At 42.5% G+C, this 16,096-nt stretch overlaps 1 protein-coding gene across 2 annotated transcripts in view; it reads left to right on the top strand.

Moving 5' to 3' along the window:
• The window catches only part of NALCN (sodium leak channel, non-selective), a 330,676-nt gene that overhangs the window by 27,947 nt on the left and 286,633 nt on the right, over positions 1 to 16,096 (top strand). For both annotated transcript variants that reach the window (XM_055136147.1, XM_055135485.1), the window contains exons 4-6: positions 5,359 to 5,442; positions 6,671 to 6,810; positions 6,916 to 7,044. In XM_055136147.1, the coding sequence (XP_054992122.1) occupies positions 5,359 to 5,442; positions 6,671 to 6,810; positions 6,916 to 7,044 (353 nt within the window). The remainder of the gene's footprint in view (positions 1 to 5,358; positions 5,443 to 6,670; positions 6,811 to 6,915; positions 7,045 to 16,096) is intronic.

Below are 16,096 nucleotides of genomic sequence, written 5' to 3'. Positions count from 1 at the left end.
GGGATGAACCATCACCCCTCACCCCACGAAGTGAAGAGAAATCTTTTGTTTGTGGTGTTGTCAAGGGCCCTATAAATTGCAGACTGAAGAATCTCCGAAATTTCTCAGTTGTATGTTCTTCATCTGGCAGTAGCCGGGGTAACAGTAATGAGCATCCTCAGAGCCCTTGAGGTAATAAATAATAATGCTGAGCCACAGTGACAGATGGGCCCCAGGAACGCTGAGCCATAAATCATGTGCTGGTGCAACTTTACCAGTGCATATCAATTTGTGGCTCAAAAATATATCCCTATAAATGTCTCAGGTAAGCATGGTTGGTTTCTCTGCTTGTTAAACACTGGCGTGGCAATGTAAGCATCTCATCTAGATGACGTAATGGATTGACAGCCCCTGAGGATTATTTTTTTGCCTTTACAAAAATTAACCGACAGCCCTTGACTAACTCTTTTCAGCTCCCAGCACACTGATTCCACCTGTAACTTGGGTATCCTCTGTTCTTTGTTTCTTGTTGATGCAACAAATAAATCAAAGCTTTCCTTTCAATTGGAAATGTTAAAATTTCTTGGAGCCAGAGAGAGACAGTACAGGAGTTAAGGCACCTGCCTTGCATGCAGCTGACCCTTTTGATCCCCCTCTGCGAATATGGTCATCCAGTTACCACCAGGGGGCAGTCCTGAGCATAGAGCCACAAAAAAGCCCCTGAACACCACTGAGTTTGGGTCCCCAAACCCAGCCTGCCCTAAATAAACAAAATAGATAAAATAGTATTAAAATTTCTTAAGTATTGTTAGGCTTCTTGTATGTTAGTCTCTGGTTAGATCTTCCAGAAGATGAGGAAACGGACAGCTTATCTTTGCAAGGATTGTAAGGGCATTAATAAAGTAGGATTTGAAACTGCATCATTGAACCAATTATAGTCAGGAGTTTTTGAAAGCACAAATTAGGAGGTGGAGAAAGAGTAAAGTGGGAAGGGCGGTTGCCTTGAGTGCAGCCAACTCGAGTTCTATCCTGGGCACCACATATGCCCCGAATCACTGCCAAGAGTGATCACTGAGCCCAGAGCCAGGAGTAAACCCTGAGCACTGCTGCGGTAGATTAAAAATGAATAACACACACATAAACCATATTTTAGTTTCAATGCAGTTGTGTTTATAATTGCAATGTAGTGTGGATTATATAAATCTGACCCTCTTCCTCTTGGCATGTGGTAGTTTGCTCTGCTTATTCCAACTATATTAACCCAAGGGCTATCCAAAAGTCACTTCTTAATCAGTGTACTTATCTCATCATTCCTCTAGAACCTATTGTCTGTCACGCATTGTGCCAGGAGCTAGAAGACCACCTGAAAGTGTATGATTTAAAATCTCAGGTGCAGGGGTGGGGCAGAGCACTAGGACAGCAGGCAGGCTTTTGCTTTGCATGTAGCCATCCCACGTTCAACCCCTGGTATCCCAGACGGTCCCCCGGGCCTGCCAGGAGTGAGCCCTGAGCACTGAGCCAGGAGTAAGCTCTGAGTACCACTGGGTATGACCCCCAAACAAACAAACAAAATCTCAAATGGGGAATAGATCATATCGATGAGGAGAAACCTTAGATTTTGGGTTACAGAGGGGAGATAATTAGGGGACAGCTGGAGGTGGGGAGTTAGGAAGAGGTGGGTTAGAAGTGACACCAGGAGACCACAGGCTCCCCAGTGGATTCTTTCACTTTTCTTTAGCCAGTAACGTAGGAAGCAGCTGTCCTAATGGCCTTGTCATCTGGTGTGTGGCAGTTTTGGTGGCAGATAAGCGCCACTGTGCACTTCTGTAGTCTGAAACATCGAGCATTACAACCTATGTGCTAAGTGTACTGGTACCGCTTGGAGCCTGACAGAAGAAAACGTTCTGTGGTTAGATTCATGAGCCCAGGTGACGAGACGCGGGGGCCATGGTGATGTAGGGACACCTCTCTCGTGCAGGGCAAGAGGGTGACTCAGTGCCAAAGAAGCAGGCACGTGGAAGGCAGGACTAGAATAAAGCCAGGTGAGCTGGAGAGGCCTCAGCTAAATCAACAGACGGGCGTGATAACCCATCTGTGAAATAGGGGTCACACTAGGGCATCATACTGGGCCAGATTGGAGATGCCTCAAATCCTCCGTCAGGTTCTTGAGACGTTTTCTGGTGAACACCACCGACCCACACCCCAAGGAGAGGACTCTCTGCAGAGGGACAGGTGGAAGGGATTCTCTGGGCCTTTGTCAGCTGCCTGTCTCTGTCTTGACCCATCACTCTCCTTCCCTGCCTTCACTCTGCTTGACTTGTGAGCTTGTATTGTAATGCAGCCTCCCTAGGTAAAATTATCTTGTGACTATAGTATCTTGTGACTGTAGTACAATTGACGTGAGTCATAGAGTTTAAACTCCCACTACAAGATGGAAATTAGCACTGCTGGAACCCACACCTTATATTACATGATACCACTAAAATCGCTTCCTCTTTCAAAATAGTTTTCTTTGTTATAAACTATGGTTTTGCTAAGTCAGTCCACATAACTTGTAATCATTTTAAATTAGAATATGTTTGCATGCTTTATTTTAAAAAATCAAGTTGAAAATATACTTTAGGTCAGCTTTGCGAAATCAATTTTCTTTTTTTTTTAATTTTTAAAATTTTATTGAATCACCGTGAGATAGTTACACGCTTTCATGTTTGGGTTACAATGTCACAATGATCAAATCCCCATCCCTCCACCAGTGCACATTCCCCACCACCAATATCCCAGGTATACCCCCCCTTTCCCACCCTCCCCCTGTCTCCATGACAGACAATATCCCCCATACTCTCTCTCTACTTTTGGGCATTATAGCTTGCAACACAGACACTGAGAGGTCATCATGTTTGGTCCATTATCTACTTTCAGCACACATCTCCCATCCCGACTGGTTCCTCCAGTCATCATTTTCTTAGTGATCCCTTCTCTATTCCATCTTCCTTCTCCCCTCTGCCCATGAAGTAGTCTTCCAGCTATGGGGCAATCCCCCGGCCCTTGTATCTACTGTCCTTGGGTGTCAGCCTCATGTGGAGATCAATTTTATTAACAAAAATATCCTAATAATAAAGAAGAAACAAATATTAAACTGTCTTATTGATTACTTTATGAACTTGTGTGGCCCCAGAATTTTACATCCAACTATATTTGTGCCTAGTAACAGTTTTGTGAAGACTAAAATATTCCTTATGTAAAAAAAATTTAATTTTGAAAATCTGCTGTGTAAATTATAGCATGCCATCATTAGCCAAAACCTTTATCCATGGTTCCTGGCTGCTGAGGCCCCTCTTTTAGGGAAATTCTTCTGTTTATCCTTGTTCTTAGATTTTTATAGTTCTCCACATAATGAGAAGCTTTTGTCCATTATATTATTGAATATAATTTCTGCTAAAGCAAATTATAAGGTTAATTGCATGGCATTACGTTTTTGTGGCAAAAGAAAAAAAATCATGTAAACTCATCCTGTTTGCATTTCTGTATGCCCAAAGACCAGTGGTCTTTAATTCTCCTTTTCCTGCCTAACATTTAATGAAGTTTATTGATGGGGTTCGTGGGGGGTGCAGGGAGGATACACCTAGTGTTGCTTAGGGCCAGGCCCAGGAGATGCTGAGGAAGCTGAAATACCAGTGCAGGGATGAACCTTGGGGTCTCTCAGGAGAAACATTCTGTCTGAACTGTGGCCCCTAGACCTCTAACATTTAGCTTTGTTCCTATTTTAAAATAGCTCTCTGCTGAGTTCCATAAAATTTTCAGCTCTCACTTTTGCGAGTTTTTCTCTTTCCACTGTCATCCCGTTGTTCATCAATTTGCTTGAGTGGGCACCAGTAACATCTCCATTGTGTTACTCTTTTTGGCATATTGAATACACCACAGGGAGCTTGTCATAATTCTGCTTTTTAAAGATCAAGTGAGATTTCCCCCTGTTTTTTATTTTACCAAATGATCAAGAATACCTTTTAATGAAAGTTAATTCAAAAATATATCTTTAGTTTTCCTTAATAATTTATTAGTATAATGAAAATGCATTTATCTTTTGTTTTAGTGACTGAGAACATAAGATCTAGAGGGCAGAAGATTTTGTTGCATTCACTGATCTCTGTTCAGAGTAATGGTGCCCCATTCTTTGGTTGAGTGTGTGAATGAGTAAATGAAAGATAAAGGATGTTAATATATTATGAAACTCAAAGGACTCTTCAAAGCACAACTCAAAGAAAATTGTCATTTGGGGCTGGAGTGATAGCACAGTGGGTAGGGCATTTGCCTTGCATGCAGCCAACCCGGGTTCGATTCCCAGCATCCCACACGGTCCCCCAAGCACCACTAGGAGTAATTTCTGAGTTCAGAGCCAGGAATAACCCCTGAGCATCACTGGGTGTGACCCAAAAAGCAAAAGAAAAAAATTGTCATTAATTATCTTGTAGAATTTTAACAAGATTCAATGTTATTTTGAATAACATTGAATTGGTTCAGTGATCTATATTTAGATTGTGATGTAGGATCTTGGATAATTATGCAATATGCAATACAACTAGAATGCTTTTATTAAAAGTTGCTTCATGAGATTTTCATATAATATTCTTTTTTTAAATTTATTTTTTACTTTTTGGGTCACACTGGGGATGCACAGGGGTTACTCCTGGTTTTGCACTCAGGAATTACTCCTGGCGGTGCTCAGGGGACCATATGGGATTCTGGGAATCAAACCTGGGTTCGCCTCACGTAAGACAAACGGCCTACCCACTGTGCTATTGCTCCAGCCCCTCATGTAATATTCTTAAATAGATTGTTCTATGGTTTGTGTTTGTATATACTTTACTTAAGGATGTATTTTTTTCTCTTCATCAGGATTAAGCTGTCATCTGATGATCAAATATGTTATTGTATTGTAGTCCTTATCAGTGAGTTTTGAGTTTGCTTGTTTTCTGTTTATGCTTTTGGGCCACACCTGGCAGTGCTAAGGGCTCACTCTGGGTGGGGATAAGGGACTCTGGGGTGCCAGGCTTTGAAGCTCAGCCCACCACATGTAAGGCCAGTGCTTTACTTCCGGAACGATCCAGGTGATGTCCAGGACTGCATACCACTCTCAGCCCCTACAGTGAATTGTCAGTCAACTAAAAATCACCAGGAGTGACCCCAGAATCCTTGAGAATTGCTTGGGAGTCCCTAAAATAAATAAATTAATTTAAAAAATAAAAGTACTCTTTTAGAAAGACTGCAATCAGAATATCAAAGTCGTAGACAATTTTTGCCAAACACAAAACTCTTCCTTTCCTAGGTATTTGTAAAAAGCATTCATTTTGCCTGATAATGCCTTGTAAATTCTATTTTTAGGGGGATAGTTCCTATGTGAAGGACCGCTGGTGTGTTTTTGATGGATTTATGGTCTTTTGCCTTTGGGTTTCATTGGTGTTGCAGGTAATTACAAACTTTTTAATTATAAGGGGGAACTTTCAAAATGGGTGTTACTTTGTATTGAGAACTGAATAGAATAATTAAAAAAAATCCATATCAAATGTGTTAGTGTAATTTTCCCTTATGCTTTTTTCAAAGTTTATAGATTAAAAAATTCAATTGTAATATTTTTACTGTTGTTAGTCATATTTGGGAATTTTTCTCAGAAGTGAAAATTGGTACTATGAGGAAATTATTTACTAAAATAGAAAATTATTTGCTAAACAGATATACAAATAATTTATTAAAGTGAAGAATAGAACTTTAGATAAACTGGCATTTCTATTTATAGAATAAAAATTAAAGATTCAAATTCGATTCTTTTATGTGGTTAAATCCTTACTAGAGACAGTTAAGTATAATTATGTTGAGATATGTATTTTCCAGTTAGATTACATGTTTTAGATGTAAAATGCCATATATCATATATCAAAAATACATAAATGAAGGAAATTTGACTGGGAAATAATAGAATTCATTTTCATGCATTGTTCAGGATTTTTTTTTTTAAATTTAATTCAACAAAGATACTGTAGTCTCCATTTTAAAGTTTCAGGATCTGGAGAGAAAGTGCCGCTGGTAAGATGCGTGCCTTCCATATAGCTGAGACCTGGGTTCGATCCCAGCACCACATGTAGAGTTACAAGCACCCCTGTGCAACTCAAAGGAATGATCCTTGAGCACAGAGCCAGGAGTCAGCCTGGAGCACAGCTGGTGACCCCAAAACAAAACAGAAAAGGAATAAACATTTCAAGATGAATAAATTCGGGGTCGAACTTGAGATGTCAGCACTGTGCTATTGATTCCTGGGTGCTTCTCTCTCGTAACCCAGTCCCTCTGCGCACTCTCGCCTTAGTAACTTGACAGCTCAGTATTATTTGCTTGGTACAGTTCCTCCCCACATTTCTCCAAATAAGTGTTGCCCTCACTCCATTATATTATTTCTTAGAAATTTAGACATTCCACCAAAGAACACTGTAAGTGACTTAATGCTCCTACTCCATCATCTCAGCCAGGGTTTGTTTTTGTGATCAGATGACAACTGCGCCCTGGTGGCTGAGGCTGGAGTCAAACAAGAGCATGGCGTGCTTATTCATGTATTTGTTTTCCTTATGATAGCTTCAAAATAGGCTGAGAAAAATGAGCTGTTATTGGAGTGCAGCCTTAAACCTGTGCCCCCCTCTCCCCCCAGGTCTTTGAGATTGCTGATATAGTTGACCAGATGTCCCCTTGGGGAATGCTGCGGATCCCCCGGCCACTGATCATGATCCGAGCATTTCGGATTTACTTCCGGTTTGAACTTCCAAGAACACGGATTACAAACATTTTAAAGTAAGCCACTCCTTAAAAAAAAATAAATAAATACATTTAGGGGAAAACGTTTGTGACCATTTTTGGTTCCTTTCACCGGATTCACCAACTTTTGTTTCCCCCTAGGCGATCAGGAGAACAAATATGGAGTGTTTCCATTTTTCTGCTTTTCTTTCTACTTCTCTATGGAATTTTAGGAGTTCAGATGTTTGGAACGTTTACCTTTCACTGTGTCTTAAATGACACAAAACGTGGGTAAGTTTATCAGCCCCTCCATTTAGGGTGATTGATTAACAAGGATGTTTCTGTAATTCTCAGGAGGAAAATTCTGCATAGAAATTGAAATATATATGCATATATACAAAGCTATTTATGGTTGACTTTCAGCCATACAATGTTCCAACACCCGTTCCTCCACCAGTGTACATTTCCTACCACCAGTGTCCCTTGTTGCCCTCCTGCCACCCCCTCCTCCCTTGCTCCCAGCCTGCCTCTGTGGTGGGCACTTTTCTCCCTTCTCTCTTTCCCCTTTTGGGCATTATGGTTTGTAATACAGGTACTGAGAGGTTATCATGTTTGTTCCTTTACTTTCAGTGCACAGTTCTTATCCAGAGTGTCATTTACAGCTATCATTGTCATAGTGGTCCCTTCTCTATACCAACTGTCTTCTCCCCTGGCACTTGAGGCAGGCTTCCAACTGTGGACCTGTAAGATCAGGCACAAAACAAGAATGCCCACTCTCACCACTTCTATTCAATATAGTACCAGAAGTACTTGCCATAGCAGTTAGTCAAGAAAAAAAATATCAAGAGCATCCAGATAGGAAAGGAAGAAGTCAAACTACCACTCTTTGCAGATAACATGACACTATGCTTAGAAAATCCTTAAGTTTCTACAAAAAAGGTCCTAGAAACAATACATAGTATAGTAAAGTGGCAGGACACAAAATCCCACTAAATAGTCTTGACTCCCTGGTCAAACATCAGGTGCTGTATATCCACACACTTACTTCTGGGTCCGGGTAGAGCCCAGTGGACTCTGCTCACTAACTTTCATGTCAGCATCATACTGCTCTTATTCCTAGAGCCTCTTCCATAACTGTGATGAGGAAGCTGTGAAACCACATGCCAGAAGAGGAAGTCGGTTTGTGTTCCTGCAGTCCTAGCAAGTTCCCTCTGCCTGCACAAGTCGGCCCGGGACACACAGTACAGACAGTGGGTTCACTCTTGCAGCCCTCTTGACAGGAAGGAAGTACTTCAGGTTCAGCTGCTCCACTGGACTGTGGAGATGTGTAAGGGCCTAACAGAACCAACTCGAAGTAAGCCCAATGAATAAAAGCAGTGTTAACATTTCCCAGGTTATTTTTTTAGGTCATGATTTTCATAGCATATAAGCCAAGCAGACATTACAAAGGGAGGCTATTATACAACAAAATACATTATAAATACCAAAGCAAAAAAAAACCTCCTGAATGTAATATTAAGAATCTGATAATACCTTGGGGCTGGAACCATTTCACAGCGGGTAGGGCGTTTGCCTTGCATGCAGCTGACCTGGGTTCGAGTCCTCCATCCCTCTTGGAGAGCCCAGCAAGCTGCCAAGAGTATTGCCCCCTCACAGCAGAGCCTGGCAAGCTACCTTTGGCGTATTCGATATGCCAAAAACAGTAACAAGTCTCACAATGGAGAAGTTACTGGTGCCCGCTCGAGCAAATTGATGAACAATGGGACGACAGTGCTACAGTGCTATGTATATACACATTATGTATTTATATATGTGTATGTATAAATATATATAAATACATATGTATAAGCTGGAATACATATGTATAAGTTGAAATGCAAATGTGTACATTGAGATATATATGGTCTATATATTTTCCTGCTTCTTAAACCTGACTATGCATAAAGTAAAACTTCCAACCAGCCATGAGGGAATGTTCATTAAGCAGGTGCTCAGTGTGTAATTACAAATCTCCCTCAGCATTTTCAAAAGGGAAGTGAGCTAACAGAAGACCACCAGAGCACTTTCTTTTCCATTTCTGGACTCCCTGAAGATGTTAGAATTCAAGCTTTGTGCCTCTAGGGGGGCTCAGCTTCTCTCTGCCCCTTCCCTCCACCCTGCCCCCATTCATACCACCCTTTTCTTCAATTCCTGAACCTTCCTCTTTCTAGCTTTTGGGGTCTTTCTTAGGTTTTGACATTTTGTAGTTTATACCTATGTATTTTTTTCTCATGACCCCAGATATGGATTTTGATTTCTTTTTGTTTGTTTTTATTTGGGGGCAATAACCAATGTGCTCAGGGATTACACCTGGCAGGTATGGGAGAACCATATAGGGCTGATCTGGGATCACACCCAGGTCAGCTGCCGGCAAGGTCAGCACTGTACCTGCTGGACTGTCACTTCGACCCCTCCGTGGTTTCTTTCATCCAAAATCTGCAGTAATTTGTAGTAGAAGGTGGAGAGATGCCAGGAACCATATCAAGATGCCAGGAACATCAAGGCCTCTGGGACTCCCAGCAACACCCCTGCCCGTATCCCCACCTCTGCCCGCTCCTGTTTTCCTATTCGTGGTGAGGATAGTAACTGGGAAATGTGGAGACAATTCCCTTTTCATTTCCTGTCCCCAGCCTCCTAGCACTGAGCTAGTCCATAGTAACTGTTTCCTGAAGTCTGTTTAGACAGAGACAGTTGGGAAATGGATCAAGAAGAAGAAATGAAGAGGATGAGGAGAAGTTGCGAAGTGTGACAAGAGAGAAGCAGTCAAGGAAATTTTAAACAGTGATTTCAATAGCAGAAAAAGGGGAATTTTTATATACAGGGTAGACAAGTTGCGGGAAACTAAAAGAACAGACTGTGTGGGAGAGAAACTAATGTGTAGAAGAAAACTGGAGATAGTTTGTACTTTTCCTCCCAAGTCTATGTTTGTAGGCTGTAGAATACCTCTAGATGGTTCCATAATGGATATGAAGATGCAGAAAGAAATTGTGTGTGCAAGAGCCAATAGAGAGAGAGATGAAACAGGGGAAGTTTTTACGTAAGTAAGGGAGTATATCCTAGCAGCCAGGGGCTAGACTCTTTATTACAGAGTCATAGGCCAGAGAGAAGGGACAGTGGGCCAGGGGCTTCTTTCATGCGGCAGACTAGGGTTCGTGCCCTGGCACCACATGTGATCTCCTGGGCCTCACCAGGACCACACCTGAGTGTAGAGCCAGGAACAATCCCAGGGCTTCCAGTGTGACCCCAACTGCCACCCCCCAAAAACAGCTGAGTCTCAACATGAGAAGCCTGAGACTTGTGAACACAGGTTGACCGGGCAGCTGGCTGGCACACTCTACTTCCACATAAGTGGGAGCGGGCAGGGGTCAGTGTGTGGGACCGTCTAAGCTCAAGGCTCTTGACTTGTATCCTCAAGGGCTCCAGAAGACCCTCAGGGCTGAGAAGCGATGTCTTTGACACAAGTATGGAAAGGCCTTTTCTGTTCTGACTATGGGCCCCGGCTCCCGGCTCCCCGGGGAGCTGACCGGGAGGGTCCTAGCAATGTGGGCCCAGGGCTCCGTTGGCGGGCAAGGCAGCTCTTCTTCCCTGCTGCTCTAAATCTGTCATTATCTCCGCACTCCTAGATTTCGCCTCCGTTTTCCTTGACTCTTAATTCACTTCGTGAGAAGAATGTGCCCGAACTAGCCGCTCACTCGGCACGCATGTGGCTCCTAAGTCCATAATGAGTTTGGTGATTCTTTCAGGGGACCGATCCTCTAGGCCATTTTCTTTTGCTTCTCAGTCCAGGTTTTAATGAGTTTTAACGTTCCGTTCACAAGCAGAAAAATCTGATGATACCATTTTGCAATTAGTTCCAACTCAGGCATTAATTTCTTTTCAGAACTCCATGTCGCCAAGCTCTAGATAAAACACATAAACAATCCAATTAAAAAGCAATCCACCTATTTCACTCCCTTTAGTCTGTCTGGACCTGGCATTTCCCATGAAGGCTTCTGAGTCAGATATTAAAAGGACAGCACAATTGTTCCTTGCCTGGCAATGGGAGTTGCCACTTGCCGTTACTCAATTCTCTTCATCATTGTCCTTGAACGATTATTCCCATATTTTTTTGGCTTTTGGGTCACACCTGGCAATACTCAGGGGTTACCCCGACTCTGAACTCAGGAATCACTCCTGACTGTGCTTGGGAGACCATATGGGATGCTGGGGATCAAACCTGGGCTGGCCACATGCAAGGCAAATAAATGCCTTACCTACCGTACTATCACTCCGTCCCCAGTTATTCGCATTTTGGCTTCATTGATTTATTTATATGCATTCTCAAGATATGGGAAAGACTCAGATAGAGATCTCTCTATTCAGACATCTGTATTTCCTCTCAGCTCATCCCTGGGATTGAATATGTCTAATCCATGAATAAGGAAACAGCTCAGTATGTGTGGTTCTTCTTATATATGGGGCTCGTTTTTCTCTAAATTACAAAGAAAGGAATCTTTTCCTTACTAGTAGCCTTCCTGGATTCTTCTCTGTCAGTGAGTGGCAACCAAGGGCAGCCAGGGGACAAGACATGAGATGTGACTGACCCACAACAGGTCCTACTCAAAAGAAAGTTGAGCTGGCCAGTGGCCTGCGACAGAAATCAGTGCCAAACAGGAGGGCAGAACTCTCCCCTGAGCTGAAAGAGGAGCATGCAAGCCTGAACTGGCACACGGAATAGAAGAGATGAAGACTTCCCTGACACCTTATAATCATTCCCCAAAATGGAGAAAAATTTATTCATAGGTTAGTCTCAATAATGAAACAATCCTGAGAGTGAGATAATGAGAAAAACTGTAAGGGGAAACGTTGTATATATAAACATGTACTACCCAGAAGCAAGATTCAGTTGGGCTCTCGGGTAGATGCTCCTGGTGGTCAAGCCCTTTGCTTTAAGACCCAGATATGGGACCACACCTCAGAGATGCCCAGAACAGTCCTGCCACTTGCGTGTTATTTTCTGAGCATGTTTTCATCTTAAAAAAAAAACAGAATTTGATCTGCCCTTCTCCTCGTGCCTTAGCTTAGACGGCTTCTAATATTTGTTGGTATTTTATAGAATACCACTATGCAATGACTAGAACAAAATCTGGAAATAGGATTTTATTTTTAAGGATGAAGCAGCTTCTACGTGGTAGATGCAGGGTTTAAACTCATTTCTCCCTAACTCTGCTACCTATGTTTTTTGATGATTTATTGCATTGATCAGTGTCTGAAATGACCTTCAGCACACATGTGTCTAGAAGAGTTGAGTAGAATGTTTGCTTTGTCTTCAGAGACCGTGTATTGAAGGCAGATACAAGCTTAGGAAGCAAGTTCCAAAGGGGGCAGATGAGTGCATAGCAAAGAGTGTGTGGCCAAGACATCACTCCAGCTTAGGGCCTGAAGTAATGCCCTTGAACTTGTGAACAAGTTCTGTGGTGGGAAATGCTTCCTACTCAGCATCCCACAGACCCGTGCACTGTCATTGCCTCTGTTAAAACCACACGTGGTGTCACGTTGAAATCTCAAATACTGTGTAATGTTGTTTGCTACCTCAGCCTCAGCCCACCCCCTGATTTGTCTTGATAGAAAACATGGGGGGAGATTGTTTCTGGGAGGGGAACCCTGTCGGAGGCCACCATCTGGGGGAGTCTGTAGAATCTGTGATTCATGTACCTAGGCAGGGCTAATATATGCATTTCCATTCTCCAGGTAAGGAATCAGTGGCTTAAACCCTTCATTTCATGTGAAAACTTCAGTGCTGTGTTAGAGATCAGGAGACGGGTTTTGCTGTGTGGATTCTTAAAAGACAACCTTAGGGCCTGGAGAGAGTTCAGTGGGCAGGATGCTTGCCCTGCACGTGTGAACCAGGTTCACTCTCCAGCATCCCATATGGTCCCCCAAGCATTTCTAGGAGTAATTCTTGAGGGTAGTGCCAGGAACAAGCCCAGAGCATAGTGAAATAAGGTAACTTGAAGGACTACTTTTATTCAGGCTACTTCCTTGGCAAAAAAAAAAGAGAGAGAGAGAGGGGAATTTTGCCATTTCGTGCCTGGTGTGTTCACTTTTTGATGGCATTGCTTATCTCACTGTTCAGGAGTGGACAAGTACTTCCTATATATTGAGAAATGTGTGAAATTTACTTTTTAAATTTTTTGCCTGTCTTCTGCATTCCTTCAAGTTCACCCAGCGCAATGAAAAGTGTTCAAAAATCAGTAGTTTCATCTCTGCAAATTCCAGGGTGGGATGAGCAACCATTGTTAGCACTGACCAATTCACAGTGTTAATCCTGAATGAGAGAATCAAAGCCAAATGAGTCTCAGGATTCAAAGGTACAAACACTCGAGCGGGTGTCTGGGTACCACACACACACACACACACACACACACACACACACACACACACGTGTATGCGCACGCGCAAGGCTCAGCTTTCAGAAGAGAATGGACCTTGCTTTCCTGTCCACCCTCTGAGCCACAGCTCAGGCATCCAGTGCTAGGTTTATTCTTCTCCCTGGCACCAACATGAGTGTGTGTGTGTGTGTGTGTATCTTGATCTGTGGGACTAAAGGAGGGCATGCCTTTCTAATATTTTGTGAACATTTGGCAACTAAATTAATATACACAGAAAACAAACACTATCTCTCTGGCTCCAAGTTAGTTATGTTGGTTATTCCTAGAGATGACTTGAGGCATTCATCACCCCAATAGAAAGCTTTCCAAGTGCCCTCCTTCCGTGCAATCCTCTGCAGCAACCCCTTTGTGCCATATGATAGAAGATGTAACTTCTCTAGTTCCTTTCTCACAGTGGGAGGAAAATTCCTGAACTGGAAGTATCTCCTCCCTTGTTAGTGTTGTATATATACTCAAGATGATGCCTATCCCAAAAAGATGTTATTTTGAACAAATAGGTAGGCACGAGAAATCAAATGGCTCCATTAAGAATGGGGAAAGCAGTTTCTGAAAAGAAGGTATTAAGTAGTAAGTACATTATTAAGTTCCTGACTTTCAGTAATTGCTAAAGGTTAGCAGGAATAGCTTAGTTGGTTTCAGTAGACAAGGATGAAGTTGTGGTTAATGCAAGGAAGAAGCTGACTCCGCTGTCAGGAGTTACTGCTTTTGGTGTTGGTTAAGATCAGAACCCAGTAGGGCACATAATTCTCTTCTTTGTCTTGTGTCCGAAAGTGTGGTGTGATTCTTCTGAGAACACTTTTGTTAGATAGTCAAGAAGTTTCTCACCTCATAATGAAGAGTCTGGAGATCACCTGGATAAAGTGACCTTCCCAAGAGAACTGGCCAGTTTGTCACTGAAATGAGGTGATGGACCTCAATTTTTGATTCACATGTCAGTGCTCTGAGCCATCAGCTTTGATTCATAAAAACTGTTAAACTCCAAAGTACTGAGGTTTTGTTTGGGGTTGTTATAACAAGTAATTTTAGCAACAAGTTAAGAATACATTTCCTTATCTTACAAGCTCCTACACAATGCTATTTGTAAATAAGTTAGTTTGTTAAGAATTAAGAAAAAAATATGCCAGGCGATAATTAAAGCCTTTTGAAAAACAATTAACTTCTCAGAGGGATTCCAGTGCTCATTTTAAACCAGGCAAACTACCAAAGCCAGATTTTCAAAAAATTAAACATCTATGCCAATTTTCAGATATCACACAGCACAATTCTATAAAAACAACAGGATCCAATTATTGAAGTTTCTTCTGTATTTACTTTATAAACAGACTAATCTACTTACCATTGATTTAAGTAATGGTGAAAAAGACATTCGGTTATTCAGAGAATTGCTTTATACAGCAAGTCAGGGTTCTTTAAAGAAATAGGACCAATAATGTGTATTTATAAAAAGAAAGTTTTATTGTAAGGACTCAGGTGATTGTAGGAACTCGAAGTTCAGAACCTTAAGAACAGCCCAGCCAACTGGATATTCTAACAAGACAAGGAGCTGCAGCCTGTCCCCAGCCCATGTGTGTGTGTGTGTGTGGGGGGGGGTGGTCACAAGTCTTTTTCTTTGAAGAATCTGTCATATCTGTAAGGGGTCTTGCTGTAAAGGATAAAGCTCACCACATTACAGACAGCCACCCACTTTATTTACTTATTTACTTTTAAATTTTTTTCTTTTGGGGTCACACTTGGTGATGCACAGGGGTTACTCCTGGCTTTGCACTCAGGAACTATTCCTGGCAGTGCTCGGGGGACCATAGGGATGCTGGGAATTAAACCCAGATCAGTCGCATGCAAGGCAAGCACCCTACCCCTAGCCACCCACTTTAATCAGTCAATTGATTTCAGTTGTCTTCGAGTCTTAGCCTCAAGACTGATGTCTACCCAAGCAATTGGTCACCACTGTCTGGTCAAGTTCATGTATAAACATCACGATGTCAGGGAAAACAGGTGACTCCAGATGAGGCTGGGGAACAGTTGAGCTGGGAAAGCTTTCAATGAGCAGAGAGATGATCACCCAAATAGGAATTGTCCATGTCTCAACTTTGTCTCAAATCCCAGGGATGAAAAGCAAGGGAACTTTGAGAAGTGGGAGATAGAATCCTGAAGTTGATGCTGTCTGCCATGCGCTGGGAGGCGGCCAGACAGGCCTGGATAGAGAATACAGGGACCTGGTCTTCCAGAATCCTGCAACTCTTTCTAAAGATCTGCAAAAAAAGACTTTTGTTGAGCCCGAGTTTCAGATCCCCAGTCACGGAGAGACCCTGTTCCACACATGATAATTGCAAAAGCAAAGGAACTTTATTACTAGCCTGAGCCATCGCTAGCTCGAGCTAGGGTCCAAGTCTCATCCAACACAGTGGAGTCTTTTTCTTTTTTTTGCTTTTTGGGTCATACCCGGTGATGCACAGGGGTTACCCCTGGTTCTGCACTCAAGAATCACTCCTGGTGGTGCTCAGGGGACCATATGGGATGCTGGGAATCAAACCTGGGCGGCCTTGTGCAAGGTAAACGCCCTACCTGCTGTGCTATTGCTCCAGCCTATTATAACAGGGGTCAGCAATTAGACAATGGTTAGTTACAGTTTCTAAGAAGGGCACAGTGACCCCTTCATGACCAGCCAGACCCAACTGCCCAATTCCTTATCTCGGCAAATTACTAGACTGGGAGTTTACCAGAAACTGCAAGTCCTGCTTTGGGGAAACAGAAACTGAGGCCTAATTGAGACTTAATGTTGGCTTCAGCTTAATGTTAGTTGTCATGGCATCAGTTTCGCCCTCACACTTTCAGTTTGAGAGGGTTCTGGGAAGTCTTTCCCTCTGCTTTATGAC

This window comes from Sorex araneus, chromosome 1 (genome assembly GCF_027595985.1).
Source record: "Sorex araneus isolate mSorAra2 chromosome 1, mSorAra2.pri, whole genome shotgun sequence".
Taxonomy (NCBI): domain Eukaryota; kingdom Metazoa; phylum Chordata; class Mammalia; order Eulipotyphla; family Soricidae; genus Sorex; species Sorex araneus.
The sequence above is the reverse complement of the archived record's forward strand: the minus strand, read 5'-3'. Positions and strand labels throughout refer to the sequence as shown.